This window comes from Phodopus roborovskii, unplaced genomic scaffold (assembly GCF_943737965.1).
Source record: "Phodopus roborovskii unplaced genomic scaffold, PHOROB, whole genome shotgun sequence".
NCBI classification, from domain to species: domain Eukaryota; kingdom Metazoa; phylum Chordata; class Mammalia; order Rodentia; family Cricetidae; genus Phodopus; species Phodopus roborovskii.
This window is the reverse complement of record NW_026126434.1, coordinates 7,160,745-7,182,325: the sequence shown is the minus strand read 5'-3', so window position 1 is coordinate 7,182,325 and position 21,581 is coordinate 7,160,745. Positions and strand designations below refer to the sequence as shown.

At 43.0% G+C, this 21,581-nt stretch overlaps 1 protein-coding gene across 1 annotated transcript in view; it reads right to left on the bottom strand.

The window, feature by feature from the left end:
* The window catches only part of Sh3rf3 (SH3 domain containing ring finger 3), a 272,428-nt gene that overhangs the window by 21,013 nt on the left and 229,834 nt on the right, over nucleotides 1-21,581 (bottom strand). The window contains exons 7-8 of the mRNA XM_051186721.1: nucleotides 18,121-18,377; nucleotides 5,190-5,509 (exon numbers count right to left, since the gene is read on the bottom strand). Coding sequence (XP_051042678.1) covers nucleotides 5,190-5,509; nucleotides 18,121-18,377 — 577 coding nt within the window. The remainder of the gene's footprint in view (nucleotides 1-5,189; nucleotides 5,510-18,120; nucleotides 18,378-21,581) is intronic.

The following is a 21,581-nucleotide window of genomic DNA, read 5'->3' as shown; positions in this document are numbered from 1 at the left end:
TGGCTTATATAGAATTTGTGGATTTACCTTTAATCAGAACCATCACTGTGATATAATTGAGCTGTCCTGGTCCTGTTGGGTGGTTAGGGTTGGAGGAAATGCTATTGTTTTCAGGCAGCCTGAGCTCTGTGTTTTGGTGAAAGAAGGCCATTTGGCTTATACACAGAGCTGCTTACTGCCAGACACTCTGAGAAAGCATCAGCAGCAGATCCTCTCACATAAAAAAGCTCAGGTCATGACATCATGAAATTGATTCTTATCCCAAAACGAAAGAGTTAGTAGCCACAGAGGACTCAGCCTCAGGCTAAGCACCCAGGGCTCAGGGTACACAATCCCTGTGTTTGACACAGTTGGTCTAGGTCCTGTTTCCCCGTCTATTGCTATCTGCCAGACATATCCTGTGGTGGTGCCCTGAAAAGGAAACATCCCCCGCCTCCTCCCTTTCTCTCTTTTCTTTCCTTCCTCCATCCTCCCTCCCTCCCTCTATCTGTCTGTCTGTCTCTCTCTCTTCCTCCTCTATCCCTCTTTACATCCTCCTCCCTCCTCTTTCTCTCCCCTTTTCTCCTGTGTGTATGTTGTAGACTATAGCTGCTGCTACTTCTTGAATTCTTGGGGTGGAGAAAAGGCACAGCATGGGTCAAAAGATGCAGAGTTCCATGCTTGTTCCAGCAGAAGCTCGTAGTTGACTTCTCTCCCTAGCAATGCCACCTTTAGCTTCCTAGACCGGATCCCTGATGTCCCTCTTAAAATCCTTGAACATGACATACTTCTAGTGCTTTCAAGAAACCACTGTTAACTAAGAAGGAAGTTCCCCATGATAGCCACTTGGGATTATCAAAACTTACCAGGAGACTGCTCTAAATTCTACTTCTTGTACTGTTCTGCCAGATAACCATGTACCTTCTGCTTTCCAGGCACAGGAAACCTACTTCCTGGTCTGTCTGGAATTCAGCAGGGCTAGGCAGTCATCTCTGATCAACAGATTGTGGGAAATTTGTGAGCCATCTATCACTTTGGGGTTATAATATCACCTACTTGAGGGAAACCCTCCATTGCATCTGCATCCATATTCTGTAGTGGTATTGGTAGCAGATGAATGAGCCTGCATCTTGGAAGAAAGGAAGGGACTAGTCACTCTAGCCACACGGTGGAAGAGGTCTGTTTGCATGAGAAATGCAGTGGTGTTTCAGATCCTTATGCCTTAATTTGTTACATTACCTACAGTGACATTTCCTTGAGTCATACAAGATGGTCTGTTTCAGAAAGAGAAGTGATGGGACAGAACAAAGCAGAGATGCTGTTTCATATACTGATTCTAAAACAGATATGCAAATCATGCCGATCCTTTTCTGGCTGTAAAAAACCCTGTATATTCAGAGATACTTTACTTTTTTTTTTTTTTTTAAGAGAAAGAGTGAAAGATCAGTCTGTCATGCTAACCTGAGTTGGATCCCCAAAAACCACATAAAAAAAGCTAAGCATGGTCACACTTCCTTGTTCAGTTGTATATGATAACCCTGTCTTTCTGTTCAACTGTATAGAATAAACATATGCTGAACTTCTGATGCTGTGGCTTCTCCATCAGGGAGCCCAGAGCTCCTCTTCCCTGCTTTTCTGTGTTCCTGTGTCTTAGTCATTGTTCCATTGCTGTGAAGAGACACCATGGCCAAAGCAACTCTTACTAAAGAAAGCATTTGACTGGGAGCTTGCTTAGTCCATGGCAGAGAACATGGTAGCACACATAGCACTGGACAAGTAGCTGAGAGCTACACCCTGGCCCACAGACAGGGATAGCTGACAGTGCCAGTGACATACACCTCCTCCAACAAAGCCATACCTACTCTATCAAGGCTGCACCTCCTAATCTTTCTACTCCTTTCAAATAGTACCAGACCCTGGTGACTAAGCATTCATCTATATGAGCCTATGGGGGCCATTCTTATTCAAACCACCACACATAGGTGTCACAGCCTGCCCAAGCTGATACATGATCCTGGTCTCCTCTATCTGCTATCAACCAGTCATAGTCAGTTGTCAAACAAGGACAATAGCAAAGTTAGGCTCTGCCTAGCATGGTGCAGCTGATAATCTTGAGAGCAATAAAAAACACACTCACCCTAGAAGAGGAGGCCATCTTTGGGCAGGCTATAACACACAGTTATGTGGTCTAATGCTAGGCTAGATGTTGCTGTGAAAGCAATTTGTAGACATGGCTAAAGTTAATATTTAAAATGTAACTCAGTTTTAACCTCCTTTAGAAGATGACTTCAAGTATGTACCTTGAAAATACAGTGGCACTCACCCAATCAGTCCAAGGTCTTAAGAAGAACAATTTAGGTTTTCTGAGGACAAACACATTTTGCCTCAAATTGAACAACAAATCCTGCCTGTTGGCCTGTCCTCTGGATTTCAAACCTGCCTCACAGGTTTTGGACTTTAGTAATTATGTGCACCAATATCTTTGAATAAAGAACCTAGCAGTTTCTTTTCTATTGATCAATCAGTCTCCTACAGATTTGATTTCTCTGGGATTCTTGACTGATAGAAACAAGTAATTTTCTTTATAGTATTTGCATGAACAATTAAAAGGCACTCCCACTTTAAACATTGAACTTTAGGGGCCTGGTTAACTGGCATTACCTTGAAAGGGATAGCAGAGATGTGGTTAGAAACACAGCTACTCCTGCCAATTTTACAAAGACATCCTAAAGCAAAGACACTTTTAAGTTTACAGAAAGCGTCTGATGACATTTGTATATCAAAAAGCATGGAAAATCCCTCATGCTGTGGACTGGAAAAAATTGAGCCTTCTGTTATGAATGACCACAGTTTCAGTTTTACAGAATGATAGATTGTTGGAACTGGAAAGAAACTCCAAGAGTCTTTTCACCATATTCCCCATTTCCCTCAATAATCCTGAAGTGGGGGTTGGAGAGATGGCTCAGCCGTTAAAGGCTAGGCTCACAATCAAAAAAGTAATCCTGAGGCTGAGAGATACTGGGTGTAGTGAGATGTCATTCTGTATATGTTTCTCATACTGGTTAATGTTGGCCAATAGGAAAGTTAGATAGGCGGGACTAGGAGACAAGGAGGAAAGAGGAAGTGGTAGGAAGGAAGGAGTCAAGATGAAGAGTCTGGAGAAAGCAGAATGCCGGCCGGCTCCCCAGTAAGAGAAATACATAGATCAGCAGAAATGGGTTAATACTTAAGACAGAGTTAGCCAATAAGAAACTAGTACCAGGCCAACAGATTATATCAAATACAGAGTCTCATTGTGTTATTTGGGGCTGGCGCGGTGGCGGGACAAGACCAGGCGGCGGACACAAAAACCATACTCCATACACTGGGGGACTTGCCTGGGCTCAGAGGGTTGAGCTGACATGAGGACTCTGGCCTCCTGGCCCTGTGTTACAGTGCTGTTCAGGATGACGTGCTGGGGTTGGCTGAGCCAAAGCTCACACTCACTCAGCTTCACACAGCTCAGTGTGCCTCCTGCCGAAACAGCACAGTCTGCTTTATGAGCTGTCGCAAATCAATGGGTACTCCAAAGGAGGAGAAATCATGGACAAAGATCTTTTGGTGTTTCCTAGACTATCTGTTGTCTAGGAGGGAAAGAAGAATGCCTGCTGTGTGACACCAGTTGTGCAGCCAGGTCTGCTGGCTTCTTTAGCTTTGCATTCTGGAACACAGCTATGGTGAGGAGTGACAGTCCAGTGAAGGCTAGCTCAACAAGTGCACTTAGTGCTAGCTGGTGGAAGGCAGCTGTACCTGTTTCACAAACTACACAGGGGGCTTTGGGACAAAGAGCTAGAAATGCTTATTGACACAAATCCCAGACTGCCCATGGTTTGCCCTCAGCTCAAGGGGATGGTGGATTGCATCTCTGGGAAAACAGTCCTGAGTGCAGAGGGTTGTCCTGTAGTCCCCCCCCCCGTCCCACCTCTGTCTACCTCCTGAAGACAGCTAGCCATGTCTCAGGACAAAAGCAGCAAGGTGGAAGGGAGCAGATTAAAATCTGGTTTTTAAACACTCACAGATGCAAAACATAGCATCCATATTTACTTCATAGTGTGGTTGCCCTCCTGGTTTTACCAGGAGAGGCCAGTCTCTTGTGACCCAGTCCACATGTGACAGGGGTGGCTGAGAGTGTCACCTATGGAGAAGAGTTTGGATCATTGCTGGGGTATCCCTAGGTTCCAGAAAGGAGGGGTCTGAATGTCCTTGGAAGCTGAACAATAGGGCCTGAAAATTAGGGCTGAGGATGTCCTGAAGCGGCTGTCTTCACCTCAAACATGTGAGGCATACTTAGGAAACCTGGCCAACACACAGAATCTGATGTCATATGGAAATATCTTAAAGCTGCTACAGAATATGGGAAAACCAAGATGGCCATTAAACACACTGTGCAAACAACCTTAGACAGCCCAGCAGCAAGGCTAGAGCACACTGGAATATTTTTTGGATAGTGCATTTGATAATTTGCAATTATAAGGTACCTGACCTTCCAATTTTATTTTGATTAAAGCCACAGCTACTATAATATTCTTAATTAGTTTTGTGGCTTGAATTTCATCTGGAGATCACTAATGTATAAAAGCAGAGTCTGATCCAGGCTACTCATTACCTAGTTGCTGTCCACCAGGACCAGCTCATTGACTCAAATCTTTTATAAAATAAGATAGCTGAAAATGTCATCCATATCCACTAGCAGATTGGCATCCTCCTGCCCCCCCCCATTTTTTTTTCTTTAGAAACAAGTCCACAAGTCCTTCCCATATGGCTGAACAGGTTGCAAACTGCACAAGAATGACACATCCAAGGGACAGGGTGCTGTTCATACCACAGATATTGCAGATTTGTTTATTTTTCACTGTCTTATCCTGGCACATGTCAGTGAGAGGCTTGTTCTGACAAGATGGGTATATTACAATGAACTTCTAATAGGAGGGACCATGGTGTGTGGATGAGGGACATGCCACTTTCTGATTTACCCCAAACTGTAGTGGGATTGTTGGCCCTGGCAGAAGCTTGAGGCTTGCCTGATTCTACTCTAATGAGCTGCCTTCTTGGTTTGGCCTTTATCCCTGCCAGAGGCCTCAACCATCCAAAGTACCATTGGCTACTGTTTGAGAGGAACCCAATAACCAGCCAGCTTCAGGCTCAGGGTTAGCCCAGAATGGCCCACTTACCTTTTCATTTTTCTTGTCATCTGGCTTGTTCCCTGTGTTGATGGGGCTGGGTATGGTCAGGCCACTGATGGGTGCCCCTCCAACCTCCCCACTGAGGTTGGCAGCACTGACATTGGGAGGTGTGATGGCTGATGCTGCTGATGTGAAAGGAATGGCTGTCCGGGGACACATCTGCGTTGGGGGATGCTGGCTGTGCTGTGGGGACACCATAGAGCGGGGTCGGAGGCTGGTGGTGGGTAGGCGGGATGGAGAAGTCTGAGTGCGCAGTGGTGACACAGTGGCAGTTGGTCGGTCCAGGGCCTGGGCTGAGGAATGGGTAGCTGGAGAGATGGTGAATTGAAAGTTTAGTGCATGTGGCCATGTGATTACAGCGAATTCTCTTCTCAGGCTTGACCTTTGGCCTCTGAGGGTTCTGAATACTCCAGACTTGGATTTCTTTACTCTGACTCAGCACAGTCCTTATCCCAAGTGTCCTAGGGCATGCCAGGCCCTATTAATCCAGTGTTTTCTCATATTTTTTTAAATCACACTACAATAATTTTTTACCACCAAAACTTGTACTATTCCTCACTTCATAAATATGAGAAAAATATACAATGCAAGCAATATCCTCAGGCTCCAACATGCTATGACTTTAAAACACTTGGAAATCTTAATAGTGTCTGCAGGCGAGAGGCCTCTCTACATCACACTCCAGGCCTTTGGCTGTAAGCTAGCTCTTCCTCTGACATGTGCTAGGTCTGACATCTGTTGTGGTATCTTAAGGCTACACGTAATCCTGTAATATACCAGGTGACATAGAAAAAGCCTTGAGGTATGGGTTTCTTTCTAGTAATTATTTGAGTTTTCAGACAGTTTGGGAACCTAGCATTTGGACATCATGGACAATATGCCTCATATCTTGAGGGAAAGGCCCAGTGATTATGCAAGATCAATGAAGCTATTGGGGTCATTCATCACTCTGCGACTAGGACAGTGGGCTCCTAGGCTTTGCCTCCTGTCTGAACCCCTTTTAGCATAACCTATCAGTTCTTGAGAGGAAGTGACAGCAGCCAGCCAAAAGCCATTGTCCTGGAGTCCCAGAAACTCTTGTCTCTAGGGCTGATCAGGGCATCCCATGCAGCCTCATGCTCCGCCTTCTAGAAAGATGCATTCAGTCAATGAAAAGTGCGTTGACTTGTCTCCTCCTATAGATATTTAGCACCACTTAACAGTCTATGTAGTCATTCATCTATCATATGTCAGTTGTTCATTGTCTCTCACTACACTGTCAGCTCAGCTTTGGGAGGCTGGGGACAATGGCTGTTTGGTTCACTAATATAATACACTCCACATCCCTGGAATGGTGCCAGGCATGTAGAAGATACTTAATATAGTTTTTAATGAATGAGTGATTACTTGAGAAGAGAGAACTCCCAGTTGAAGCATCACTAATCATTTCATTGAAATTAATCATTAGAGAAAGAAAAAAATGTTCAATGACACAGGCATGGCTTATTACACAGGCTGCCTAGATTCTTACTCTATTCCAGTAATCCTATTAGGTAACAATGTCAAAGCAGCTACATATCCTTTGAAGACTCAAGCCAAGCAATAAAGGCTGGTAGAGAACACACCTTCCCGAGGCTGGTCCCCCTCCCTTCTGGTCTGTTGGTCTTTGGTTTGCACTTTGATGACACCATGGTCTTCTCATTAACACCAGTCCTCCCCACTCAACTCCCTGATCTGTCTCCAGTACCTGGAATCACCCTGGAACTCATCCAGTTCTGGAATATTCTCTGTGACTATGCTTTTGATGCTTCTGTCTCTGGTTGCTCTATTTTCTGTTTAGAAAGCACCATCATAAGCAGTATGAGCACCCCAATCCACCCTCCAGCCGATGCTTCTCTTTCAACCTGTTCATCTCTATCCTGTTATCCTGGCACATCCCTTTGCACAACCACAATGTGAAATATATACACTCCACAGTTCATGCTACCCACATAGTTTTCTATTTCTAAAATTAAAAGCAGATCTATCTGTTTCTGATTCACAGACATTTCATTCCTTCCCCTCACAGCTCCTGCTTTTTCTTTCCCTTCTTTTGTGGATTTTATTCCTTGCTTTGGAAGACCTTCCTCTGCTCTCTGTATGTCTGTCTCTGTCTGATTTCTTCATTTCTTGGTTACCTTTTATGTGTTAGTTTCCTTCCTGTGCTATGAAATCTCAGTGAGCCAATTCACCCCCAACTGTTGTCTTTGGACCCTGTGCCCTCCCTGGGTCTTCCAGCTAGTTCTGTGACTCTTCTTTGTGTATGGTTTCTTCCAAATTGAAACATTTTCTCCCAGAGGGACACAGGGAAGCTTGTTTTTTTTTTTTGTTTTTGTTTTTTTTTTTGTATTATTTTATTTACTCAAAAAGCAAACAAGACCTCCAAGTCTCAAAAAACTGAAGCTTAAAATACGCATAAGGCCCAGGCAGCCAGTAGATTATGTGAGCAGTATGGTAGAAGAGACTCTCGGATGGACTGTGCAGGGAACTGCAAGGGTTCAGAGCCTCCAAGCCCTTCACCCATGCCCAGGTGGGCTTTTTGTGGTGCCACTGCTGCGGAGTCATTCTTGTCCCTGTAAGTAATCCCTTGGCTGTGCTTTGTTAATTTGTTAGCCAAGTTTAACTTTGGACTGCTATTCTGCCATTGGTGTTTGTTATTGAGGAGGGGTAGGGAGTTCAAGGGAATCCAACTGTCCTTCAGTCAGTAGATAACTAATACTGCAGGAGGTCAGGTACTTGCCTTTAATCCCAGCACTTGGGAGGCAAAGGCAGCCTGAGCTCTATGAGCCAGAGACCAGCTACATAGGGAGCTTCAGGCCTGCCAGGGCTACATATGAGACCCTTTTTCAACAACAACAACAAAAAAAAAACATCCCCAGCAAACCAACTAACACTGCAGGAGGAAGGCAAAGCAGTATGGGTGGGTCTGAAATAGTTATGATCCACTGAGGGAAAGCACAACCTGTTTGTTCTTTTACAGCAAGTTCTCATAGTAGGAAGGGACAGAGTGTGGTGGCCAGAGAGAATGGGCTGGTCCAGGGTCAGCTGACATTATCTAAGAGACTAACCAAGAAATGATCAAATCTGCATGTTCAATCCAGATGCATTTCCCCTTAAATCTTTTTGATTTGTTACTAGATTCACAGCTCTGGAGGGCAGATCATATATAGAAATACAACTGTTTTTTGTATAACAATTTTTGTATCTTGAAATGCTGAATTCATTTTTAAGTTGTAGGTTTGTGTGTGTATGAGTGTGCGAATTCCTTAGGGTTTTCCATGTCTAAGATCCTTATGTCTACAACTAGAAGTTTCACCCTTCCTTCCTCATCCGTATACCTTCCCACTCTGCCCAGCAAGGACTTCCAGTGCAGAATTGAACAGAAGCAAGAGGTGATCTTTCTTCTCTAAGGAAAGTGTCTGGCTCTTACCACCAGGTGTGAGGGCAGCATCTGTGTTCTCACAGAGGGCAAGGAAAGTGTCCGGCTCTCACCACCAGGCATGAGGGCAGTGTCTGTGTGTTCTCACAGAGGCCTTCATCACACATAATGTGTATTTTGATGTTGATGGGTAGGATATTCACTAAAAGCTAATTAAGTGGTTATGGCTGTACTAAAGATCTATACTATTACCAATAGTTGATACAATTTTGAGAGAGATTGCAATCTTACCTTTGTGGACTTCTCTATTTCTGTTAGCAGCTTTATCTGTTGTTTATGTATTGTTGAAGCTTTATAATTTGGTGCATTAATACTAAGAATTGTTATGCCATCTTAATGAGTTCAGTCTTTGCTATTATGTAGTTGTCATTATCCCTAATAATTCATGGCTATAAATTCTCCTGTCTGATATTAGTAGATCAATTTTCTTATGATTTATATTAATATTAGCATGGCACATCCCATCCTCATGGTCCTCTCCTGACCATTTTGAAATGTAAAGCATAGCAAAATATTTAAGCTTCCTGGCATGCATCTTCCTTGGAGTTTGACTGATGTGATTCTGCTCTCAAACAGAGGTGATAGGAGGATGGAGCCATGATGGACAGAGATTTGAATTGCACCTCTGGCAACTGAGGGTGGGGCTTCCTTAGACCCAACACCTCATTTTCTCTTCAATAAAATAAGAAGCATGAAGCAATTATGGTGAGACTGTCATCTCTATGAGATAGGTGTACCTGTGTACACATATACTGTTTCATCCATGAGATACAGCAGCACAGCTGCAGTCATGCAGGATTCATGCTGCAAGTGGCACATGTAGCTCCTGTCCTCTCCTTTAGTCCTGACTGTGACTTTCAAGTAGGAAAGTGCATCTCTTGTTCATAGCACAAGTTGGGATTGTTTCTGTTTGCTTGCTTTTAACAAAATCTGAGAACGCAATCCCAGCTCTATCTGGTCTTTTTAGGCCATTTACTTTTAATGTGATATTTGTATGATTAAGTTGAAGCCTATCACTGTACTACACCTTTCCTCTTTTACCTATGTATTCCTTATTTCCTTCTGCCATTTATATCTTTCTTGGGGGACTAACTGAATGTTTCTGCAATATGATTTGTCTCCTTTACCATAATGTTCTGTTTCTATGTGGAATGGCTGCTTGCATCTTTCTGTTATTGTGGCCTTTAACCAGCCATCATACAACTCTTCAACACAACAGAAGAGCTGACAGCAGGATGCAGTACTTCCCTTTCTTCCCCGACTTCTGTCTATTGTAGATTTTAATTTACATGAGTTTAAATCCCAGAATGATATTGTCTTGGCTGTATTTGAACTGTCCATTGTATTTTAAAGATATTTAAAAAGAAAATAAACCATATACTTTTATTTATATGATTACCATTTTTGGTGATTTTCATTACTCTGCAATGGGGATCTCTATACTTTCAACTTCTTTTAAGCAAACTGAACAATTCTATAGTGTAGCTCTATTTCTGACAATATATGGAAGTTTCACTATGTCTGAATGATTTTTTTTTTTACTTTTCTTCACTTTTAAAAAAAAATCATTTTTGTGGGTATAGAACCAAAAATTGATAAACACATTCACCTCAGTTTTTCACTGCTTCCTCATTTGGTTTCTCTATATGATACCTACATCATTTCTACCTTTATTATTTTTTTTTTGCTACTAACATAGTATTTCTCTGGCTATTTTTAAGATTTCATTTATCATTGATTTGGAACAATTTGATTATGATTTGCATTGCTGCAGTTTTTTTTTTAAAAAGCTTCTGTTTCAGAATCCACTAACTGCTTGAAGAAATTGATTAATAATTTTTATCAAACACAGCAACTTTGGTCATTGTTCCTTCAAATTATATTTCTATCCTGCCTATTTGCCCTTTGACAGTTCAAATTATACACATACTGGGTTAGTTAAGGTGGTTCCATTGTTCACTAACACTGTTAACTTATGATTTTTCTGACAATTTCCTGGATAAGTACTGTATTTACATCATTTCCATCCCTTCCTAACCCTCCTCCAACTCATTCCCCTCCTTCAAATTAATCACTTCTTTAATTATTACACACACACTCACACTCACACACACACACACACACACACACACGCACGCACAATGGGATCGGATAACCTATCAGGGTCTTTATCCCTGGAGATTTCTCTCTTAGTAGCTATAATTGCCTGTATCTCTTCATTTAGGAGTAGCCTTGTCAACTGGTGCTGTCATTGTCTAAGTTTGTTTAGGAAATAATATTGCTTAGATTTTACAGATGTAGCCTTCCTGTCATATATGCAAGATCCAGCAGCAAATATTCTGGTCCTCTGGCAATAAGAATCTTTCTACCCCCTCTTCAATATTCTCTGAGCCTTAGGTATAGGATTTGTGTCCCACATATAATAATTGGGATTAGGCACCCCACAGTCACTTATTTTCTACATTTTAATCAGTTGCAGATATCTATAAGGATTTCCTTCTGCTATAAACAGAAGCTTCTTTGATGACAGGTAAGAGCTTACATGTACATGTGGGTAAAAAGATCAGTACTTCGACTGAATACGAAATTATACTGATTTAGGAAACTGGTAGTAGTAGGTTCTTCTCTAAGACCCATGACTTCATTAGCTACTGGTTAGGTTCATAATACTAGGCATGGGTTCCCTCTTTTAGAGCAAGCCCTAAGTTCAATGAGATGGTTGGTTACTCCCAAGCTATAAGGACCACTATTGTAACACTGGGCTATCTTGTTGTGATGGCTCATAGGATTTATAGCTAGGAAGGACTACTGGTTGCTTTTCTCTTGGAAGCTTGCATAGCACTTTTCCCTCCAGACTTCATGATTCCATTTTTTAAAATTCCATTGCATATGTACCACATTTTCTTTATCCATTCACCAGCTGAAGGACACTTAGGTTGTTTCCATTTCCTAGCAATGAAGATGGCTGTTTCTGTGAAGTAGGATGGTTAAGCCCTTTGGACATATACCAAGGAGTGGTATAGCTAAGTCACATGGGGCATTAACTTGTAGGTTTTTGAGAATTCTCCACACTCATTTCCAGACTGCCTGGACTAGTTTTCAATCCCAGCAACAGTAAATGAGCAACCCTCTCCCCCACATCATCTCCAGCACTTGTTAATGGTTGTATTCTTAATCTCAGCTACTTTGATGAGAGGAAGATGAAATTACAAAGTGGCTTTGATTTGTATTTCCTTAATTGCTATGTTTGTTGAACATCTCTAAGGTATATCTTATATGTTTTTATTTATGCTTTTGAGAATTCTCTGTTCATATCCATAGCCCATTTTTAACTAGGTCACCTGTTTCCCTGGATTTTTTCTTCTTTTGTAGCTTCTGGGGCATGAACCCCTATTAGACGTGCTGCTGGCAGTGATTCTCTCCTTCTCTGTGGGCTCCCACTACACTCAATTATTTTCTTTGTAGCATTTAGAAATCACTTTTACCTGTTTCAATTTTTTTGTAGTTTCTATAGCAATACCTTCAATTCATTAATATTTTTGTTTAGCACTGTCTAATGCCAAATTACAAGTTTAATTTTATTCTTTTCATTTTTCCAGTCTCAGCTTTATGAATGTGAATGTATAGAATGTAGCTCTATCTTCTTCAATGTCTTCAAACTCCCAATTTTCAAATGCCTGGTTGATTACCAACTGGCTGGTTCTGGGCTGTATCCTCTGGCCTGTTTATACTGCTAGTGTTTTGTGTGGTTTTTGTTGTTGTTGTTGTTGTTGTTTAGGTTTTCCCTTCATAGTCAACACATTGATTTCTATGTTTTCAAAGAGGGTTTTTTTTTTCTGTATACCAATAAATGTCCCTGAGTTTAGTCTGTTATGTGTTTAAATGAATTGGAAGCAGTCTGAGCCCTTTTGATCCTGGTTTTTCCTGTGTATTGAAACTAGAGCTGTGCTCAGTTCCCACAGAGGCCATGCCCATTGGTTTTGCAAATGTGTGGAGGTTTATTCTTCCCCCAGTCTGACTGGGAAAGCAGGCACTCAGGCACTATTTCCAGTATGTGTCAGTCCTTTCTTCCCTTCTTTTCTTGGCATCGGTAATGTGTTAAGATGCATATGTGGATTAGTTCCCAGCAGTACACAGGGCTTTCTCTGTGCAGCTCTCCTCCAGTCTCACCGTTACCATGCCCTGTGAGGTTCCACATGACTGCCCTCCTGTGCCGCCGTCACTTTCTTCATGGAACACTGTCCTTGGTTGTCTAATGTCTAGGGTCTCAAAAGCTGCTGCCATGTATATTTGTCTGATATTTTAGCAGCTCTGAGAGGGAGGGTAAATTCAATACTTATTACTTCAGTTTAATGTAGACTGAAAAGTCTACATCTGCTATCTAAAACCCTTCAGTGTCCTTCCCCTTCAGATAAAAACCTGGACTCCTTGACACCACCTGAAAGCACCTTTGTGACATGTGCCTGCTTGCCTTTCTGCCAACTACAGCCTTTCTTGGTTCTTCCACACCAACCTTTCTCACTTTCCCAATGCCTCAGGTCTCTGCACATGCCTTATCTCTGTCTGGACACCCCCTCTCCATCTACCCTTACACACTGAGTTCCATAAGTCCTTCAGATTTAATATTCATCTCTGCAGAGAAATTGTCCACCCACACTGGACTGTTCCTCATAAACCTTGGTCCCCAAACAAACTGAATTAAATTACCCTGAAGAGGAACTATTTTGTTTTTCACTGCCATGCCTTTGCCCTGGCTAGTCCTTCTGCCTGAACACTTATCACCCTCTGTGCCTACACAGCACCTACCACCTTTGGAGGGTGCAGGGATTATGATCTCTTGAAAACTTTGCCTGAACTTTCCCCCATCTCCTCCTTCTTTCCTGTGGGTTTGAATGAATGAATTGATCCTTTTCATGTTTTCTTAACATCTCACCCATGGTATTTTCAAACTACTGTAGGAACTTGTGTCCTGCCCCTTCCTCTAACTGGGCAGTGATAGGGTGTATGGTCTCCTCTGTCTTCCTCCAATCCCTATGGAGCCCTGTGTCTACACCTAGTCCTTTCCTGGGTGCTGATTTTTGTCTGTTTTGCTTTCTGCAATTTGTTCTTGATGAAGCGATGTCTGTATGGGGCTCCCACCCCTGTAAAGTGCTAACATGAGTACATAAAGAACATAGGCACTATGCAGGGAGTTCTCTGCCCTTGCAAAGGGGAGGTACATTAAGTATATAGTAAGGGAAGTACTATCATATTGAATGCTACAGCCAATGCAATTAAACCTTTGTCAAACAGCCTACCTTGGGCCCCAGATGAGGATATTGTTAAAACGCCTCCCAACTCAGGGCTAGGAACTGCTAAAATGGGCAATTACTGCAGTGAACAATCCATTACTTGCACAGTCAACAGTGTTTTTCTCTCTATAAATGCAGAACAAAGTGTGAAATGCTGTGGGAACCTAATGGCATTTAATATACTGATATGCCTTGGTAGGAGCCATTCTTTAACCTGGCCACGACAACAGCACAATGGCATATGGACAAGCATTGGGTTAGAGCACTGGGGGAGCCACTTAGCCATCCCATGTCTCACTCTCCTCACATGTAAAATGAAACCAATAGAAGAGAATACTTGTCACACCATCGTGGTTGCTATGGTGATGGATTGTGCACCATGTTATGCTGCCCCGAGCCAAACCAATTTCTTTTGATACTGCTTGTCATTGCATGCAGGAGTAATGACTGGCAGGGTTTCATTTTCTTTTTGAGAAGCTTGGTGTGGAAAGACCATTATTCTGGCTAATTGATGCAGATAACCCATGACTGCTATGCCAACAGGGTCGCTCAGTTTAGACACGCTTCTGGCATGCTGGCTGGGCTGAATGAATGGTGAGATACTTGTAACCAGGAGAATGGTAGCACTCTCTAGTTCAGCAGTTTTGAGTTCAACATCTTAGAATGCTGATGAGTCCGGAAACTCAACTGAAAATGATCAGCCAGACACAACAACTGTATCTCTAATTTTAAGGTGCCAAGGAACCCTCAGTATAATGCTGTACACATCAGCATGGTTGGGGTTAGAGAAAGGGATAAGGGGTCTGGGAGAAGGTGAGATGGCTGCAGAGCACTTGTGATGTACACAGCTGTGCTTTCAGGTTGCCACAGGCTAAGGTTGCATAATATAGACTGGAATTTTGGCTAATATAAGCAAACACAGATACTCATGAAAGACCTGTGGATAGTTATAGAGTTCTCTGTGTCACTGGATGTCTTTTCAAACCTTGCTTTGTGCCAATTGTGTTTCTTTTTGACATGGATACAGTGGTGGTTTGAAAGAAAATGGCTCCCAAAGGGAGTGGCACTATTAGGAGTTGTGGCTTTGTGAGAGTTAGATATGGCCTTGTTAGAGGAAGCGTGTCACTGTGGAGGTAGGCTTTGAAGTCTCATATATGTTCAAGTCATGCCTAGTGTCTCAGTTCACTTCCTGTTGCCTGGCAATCAAGATATAGGACTCCGAGTCCAGTACCATGTCTGCCTGCATACCACCTGTCCCACCATGATGATAATGGAGTAACCCTCTGAAAATGTAAGCCACTCCAATTGAATGTTTTTTTAAGAGTTGCTGTGGTCATGGTGTCTCTTCACAGCAGTAGAAAGCCTAACTAAGACAGATACCATCATAAAATTCACAAGAACTTCACTCTGAACTCACTGATGATGTTGGATAGCAGGTATCCAAGTCCACCCTATTTTCACTGATGGTGTTAGACACTGGGTACCAGAGTCCACCCTGAACCCACTGAGGATACTAGGCATCACTAGTGATGGTGCACTAGAGTTCTGTCTTGTTATCCCTTAAAACCTGAATTATTTCTTTCACTCCCAAAGATCTACATGGCTCCCGCCTTGTGTTTTCTTTTCTCAGGGAAAGCATGTATAGGAACATATTTTCCTATACCCAGCTCTGGCAATACAGGGACATGTATCTCCAGAGGATCAAATGCCTCTTCCCTACTAACAGAAGCTTGGGCCTATGAAGCTGCCTTCTACCATGTGTAGAGTATGTTTGTGAGACACAGAAAGATGACACAGAAAGATATAGGGAGAGACAAAGGGAGTGAGTGAGAGAGACAGAGATATCTTTAATGTAGGATATCACTCTCAAATTGGAATATTTTTTCAAGGTAGCTAGAACACCCAGAGTTCACCATGCCTGCTACATCTCTCAAAGCCACATGTCTGAACCTGGTTTATCAACTTCTCATAAGCCACTTCCTCTTGGACAGGCATGATACTGTCACACTCCCAAGGTAACCAGTTTCAGAATCTGGATTCTGGACTTGGTTCCTCCAGATCCCTGAGTCCATCCCTGGAGTTCCTATCTCAGACAGAGCTACAGTACCTCAGAAGTTGCTTGTTGCCTTCTGCCCATGCTGTGCAGGATCAGACCCCTTGAAGCTGCTTACCATTTATCTCTGGATAGCTCCTGGTTTAGGCCCTGGTTCCGTATACCAGGTCTCTTCCTTGTATCATGGTATACCCTGCTATACCCTGGTTTAAAGTCCCTCAGACCACTTGCACAGCCCTAAAATCCTATACTTCTTAGAACTTTTAGTGATGATTCCTATTGTCGTTTTCCTTTGCATGTATTAGACATCCTTATCCTCTATGGAATAGCCAAGAGTTGTTGAGTGCATATTAATAGCATCTACACACACTCATCCTAGACAATGAACATACCCTATCTTCCCATTTTACAGAAGGAGAAGTGGAGGCTCTAGTGATGTTGGAAGCACCAGAATTTGAAAGCAGGTCTGTCTGCTTCTCAAACTCCTGTGTTCAACTAGGCTTTTGTATACTCTGCAGTTGTCCTCTATTAGAAGGAGCTATCCTAAGATCCCCTTTGTTTATCTCAAATCACACAGTTAGTACTTAACTATATATTCTGATTTTTCATATCCATACATGCTTATAATACCCTTTAACTTATAAAGTAGATATATTGTGGGATTGATAACAGTAACTAGTAATAAAATACAACAAGTATTAGTAGGTTATGTGAATGTAGTTCTCTCTTTATCTCCCTATCCCTCTCATTACACTATGCTTTCCCTGCTCATTGACCATGGGCATCTGTAATCACATGAAAGTAAAGAAAATGGTTCTTGCAGGCATTTGCATGAAGACCCTATCTCCCATGTCTCCTTTGATAATTCCTTTCCCTTCACCTTGAGCATGTCCTTCCTCCTTCCACTGTTTGAATTCTTGGCTCTTCATCCTGGTATTTTCCCTGCTCCCATTCTTTTGTACATGTCCCACCTTGATCTTGCCTCCACCAGAACCTGCAGCCTCCCACCAAGATGGCATCAGTTCCCTGAGGGACAGGTAGTTAACCTGCCAGTTAGCAGGTGGGAACCCAAGAGTAGGGATGGCATCCTGTCTAGCCAGCAGGCATGATAACTACAAGGCTCTCAGAATGAACCACATTGACAGACTGCAAGGACTCGCCAGCCCTTCTTGCCCCATGTAGGCCTCCACTTATGAGTATGCAGGCAGCATATCTTTGAGTCTCAGGTCCTGTGGGTGGATGAATGGACCATGAGTTTTGACAAAATCCCTCCCCAAACCTACTCAGTCCCATGAGTAGAGACTAGAGAAAATACAAGCACAGAGCAGTATGGTCTCACATACAGGGAACTGCTTTCTGGAGCCCCCTAGTGACCATGGTCTTGGCAGCTCATCTACAAATGCTGTATCTGGGCTCCCAAGGATTCCTGCTTTTTCCTCATCTGTACTTTGAGGAAAAGAGAGTTTCTTGGATGGTGGGGAAAGGAGGGAATAGAAACATTGGTTACACCCTTTCCATTTATGTTATTTTCACTGGGGAATGGCAATGTCACTGGCTCTGCAGGGCCATGATGATGTGGCTTCCCAAAATATGTTGCCATTTAAGTAGTTGTTACTAGCTCCATGGTAAGCTTCCAAGTAGTGTCATTTATTTTCTTTTTCTCTTTATGGTTTATCCATGGTTTCTTTCCCTCTCATAGAGCAGTCTTACTGGTCCTTCTGTTTCATCAACTTACTGGACTGATGATGCCATTCACGATATGCTTCTCATCCAACCTCTCCTGGAAGACATTGCCTTCTAGGAAACCTTATCACACCCAACAGCAAAGACATCCATGGGCATCTATAGTTACATCATTAAGAAAGGCATCAAAAGACACTTTGCCAATCTTTATCACCTTCTTGCATGCCACAAGACAATCTGCAAGTGTCTGTGCCCATTCAACTGCCAGCTCAGGGCACTGGAGATCAGAGATTCCAGGTTATAGGAAGCAAACCCAACTCTCCCTACATGCTGGCTTGTGAGAGACACTGCCCAAAAGAGATCCCATGCTCTGCATTCCAGGTGTCACATACTTGATTACTGTCAAGGAGAATCCCTGGGAGTTTGTGTTTGTACCTGTTGGGTTAGTGGTGCCCCCGGCTTGGTTGACTGTTGATTGAGCAGTGTGCCGAAGGCAGCTACCAGTAGATAGGGAGGTGGCTGGGTGCTGCATATGATCCTGCAGTGTGGTGAGAGGCAGAACAGTCCTGGTGGCAGTGGCTGGGCTGCTCAAACTGCCACCTCCAGGGTGCATAATGGTGGCCATCCCCTTGGCCAGTGGAGACCCTCCAAGTACATTATTCCAGGGTGACCCAGCCCCTCCTCCAGGAATCCTGGGGAAATAAGCAGAACCAAGTGAGTGAGTAGGCACAGGTAAATTCAGGCCATGTCAGCAAAAAACCTACAGGCTCTGAGAGATCAAGATCAAGTGGTCCATGGAAGTCCTAAGACAATATCAAGCCAATGCTTTAGTTAAAGAATGCCCAGAGGTCAAGTTGAGCAGCATGGTGGCCTTGGCTGTGATTGGTGTTTCCTAACCAAAAGCTATTCACTTCTAAACATTACTAGAAAGACAGTGGACTCATGTTTCGCAAGACTGGTACTTTTAGAGCATGGTGGGACTTGACGGTGGCTTCTCCGAAACATGCCTCCATCTTATTTCTGCCATCCACTGTATGGGCATGAGTAATACTATTACCCCCTGAAAACACTAAGGAACTTTCAGTTTTATACCTGAGACAGACACTTTCACCCCAAAGCTCCCAGATGGAAGCCCTCTACAAAAGATGGAAATGGCTTTTAACTCTCTCTACACATGCATTTACTTTGGCTCTGAGGACAGCTTCTGGGGCTCATGGGTGGTTTCTGTAGGTTGTGATTAAGGGTGATTAAAATGTGCCAGGAGGCAAAGTCCAATTCCCATTCCTTTAGAATTTCTTTCTTCTGACAGCAGAAGGCATGATGGGAGAAGAGTAGTTCTGCCCAACACTGACATTTTTCTGGACCATGTGTACTCTTATCACCCTGTGGCCTGGGTGGGGACTTCTGCAGGAAGAACCCTGCTGAACTCAGACTGTCTGTGTAGCAGTTATGGGGAAGAAGAAGGGCCTTCCAGAAAGGGGACCTCCATTAAGGGGTTACTGGCACTGTGGTCCTTCCCCATCCTCAGAGCTAGTCTGAAATTTGCCTTTAGTGAATGAGTGGCCCTGCCAATGGGTCAGTCTACATCATGCATTTAACCACTGTTGTAACCCCATGCTTGATCTTTACAAACCAAACAGATGAGCTTCAAAGTCTGGGTCTTATATTTGCAAGGCTATGTTAACAAGGCTAAAGGCAATGGACTGCACACGTGCCTCCCGCAGAAACTGAGGCCCCATTCATCTCAGTAGCAGCAGTCTGTTACAGCGGTCTGGCCAGGCATGCTCCAGCCAGCCCATATTTCCTTACTGCATGCTCACACTTATTTTTACAAGTGCCCTAGTAGGCAAGACCAGACTTGCCTTTTGTTATAAAAGAAAGCAAGGAAGCAAGTAAATAAGTAGACCCCAAACAAACAATTAGAAAGAACTGCCTGAATGTCTTTTGTAGGTGACAGCTGTAAAACAGCTCAAGTGTGTACCTCTCAGGCTCAGACTACTTTGGCAACTTTGGCTCTGCACATGGAGGCTGTCCATCAGTCTTGAAACAGAGCCTTGAGGACAGCCCTCTGCCTCTCTAAGACCAAAACCAGCCTTTCTATGTTGGGGTGTGTGGTGAGCCTGGTGGAGAATCCCATGCCTCTGAGATACTGAGTGGGGGCTCCTGGCAATTCGTTCTCTTGAGGAACTACAGAGGACACCAGGGACCTCCCAGTTCTTCAGTCACCAGAGTTAGACCCGCCAGGGATGTCTGCTTTTTGTTCTCATTGGCTCTGAACTACTTTAAAATAAAACAAAAACAAAACAGTACACCCAGTTGAAGACAGATGGGCTCATGGGAAGTGGGTGCAATTCATGAGATACACAGGCTAATGTGGCTCAGGTTGTCCAAAGAATTCTAGTTTCATTCCAGCTAAGTCCTCCCATAGCAAAGCTATGGTAGGATGTGGATAATCCTAACAACAAAATTTAATATGAACTATCAGATTTCATTGATTTATTCAGCTGGCACTTATTGAACACTTTGTATATATAAATGGCATTCAATGAGCTCAGTGTACAAAACAGGAAATGGCTGCCATGTAAAGGGCCAGCAGGCTCTGCACACTTATTCATGATCCATAGTGAGCAGCACCCACAGTCTCTGGACAGGGCCGTGGGCTAAGGCTTTCCTTAGCAAGTAGACTTAAGAACAAGTTCCCAAAAGGGATGGCAAGTTTCATTAGGAAGTAGAAGAGGTGAGAACACAACACACTTGGTGTATGTGAGGGACCATTTCAGCTGGTCACATTCCCTCCATCTCCATCTGAGGACCCCAGACAGGAGCTTCACCTGTATTTAGTAGGGATATCAGAAGCACTGATCTAGTTGTTCTGCACTAGTCAAGAGTCCCCAAGAAGCTTGCTGGGAGCTGATGTCCTAAGCAGCCATCCCTCTGTCCATGCAGCATGACTTAGGCTTTGAGAATCTCCTGAAGGTTCCAAGCTTACGCCTCATGTTCCTTCCTGATGATGGCTCCCTAAGTGAAGGATCTCTCACCACTTTTCTTGTCTATATAACCCTCTTTCTCCAAGACCTCAGGGCAGCCCTTCCCCTCAGGCCTCTGTGTATCCTCCATGAAGCCCCGGCTGCAGACTATCCATGCAACTTAAGCCACAACACCAGCAATTTGTCCTGCCAGGAACCTTCTGAAGTCACTTAAGACAGGCAGGTATGTGTGCTAGTGTTGACATGGGCTGTTTTAAGGGTTAGCTTATACTCCATCAGTGGACCTCACAACACAATGGAAAATTTTAACAACTTTGGGCTTCCTCTTCAGTAAATTTTAGAAATCACTTTTCTTATTTTATAAAGTTATATAATTGTGATTTGTTGAAATGCTAGAAAGCAAAAGGAGGGGATTTTCTTAAAAAATTACTCATAATTCTATCACTCATTAAAAATTGTTACTTTAAGGCATTTATCACTTTCCTTTATATGGTTGTGTGTGTTTTACATATACATATATATGCATGCTATGCTCATACTACAAATATATATGTGACATACATGTGTACACATGTTATGCTCACAGTACAAATGCATACCTACATGCTATGTCTATACTGCATATACACATACAAGTGCATTATGCCTACACCACTACATGTATTTATATGCACATATTATATACATATCAAACTCTAATACATGTACATATTGTGCACATATGCGTGCATACATCAATGTTGGGCACACATTATCATGCTTATACAGATATCATAATTCTACTGTAAGCATGCACATGACCCATTCTCATTGCATACACACGTGAGTACCTAGATGATCATGCATACTTGATAACATCCTGTACACATTGTATATACATGCATACACACTGACCTTGTTTATAAGCTT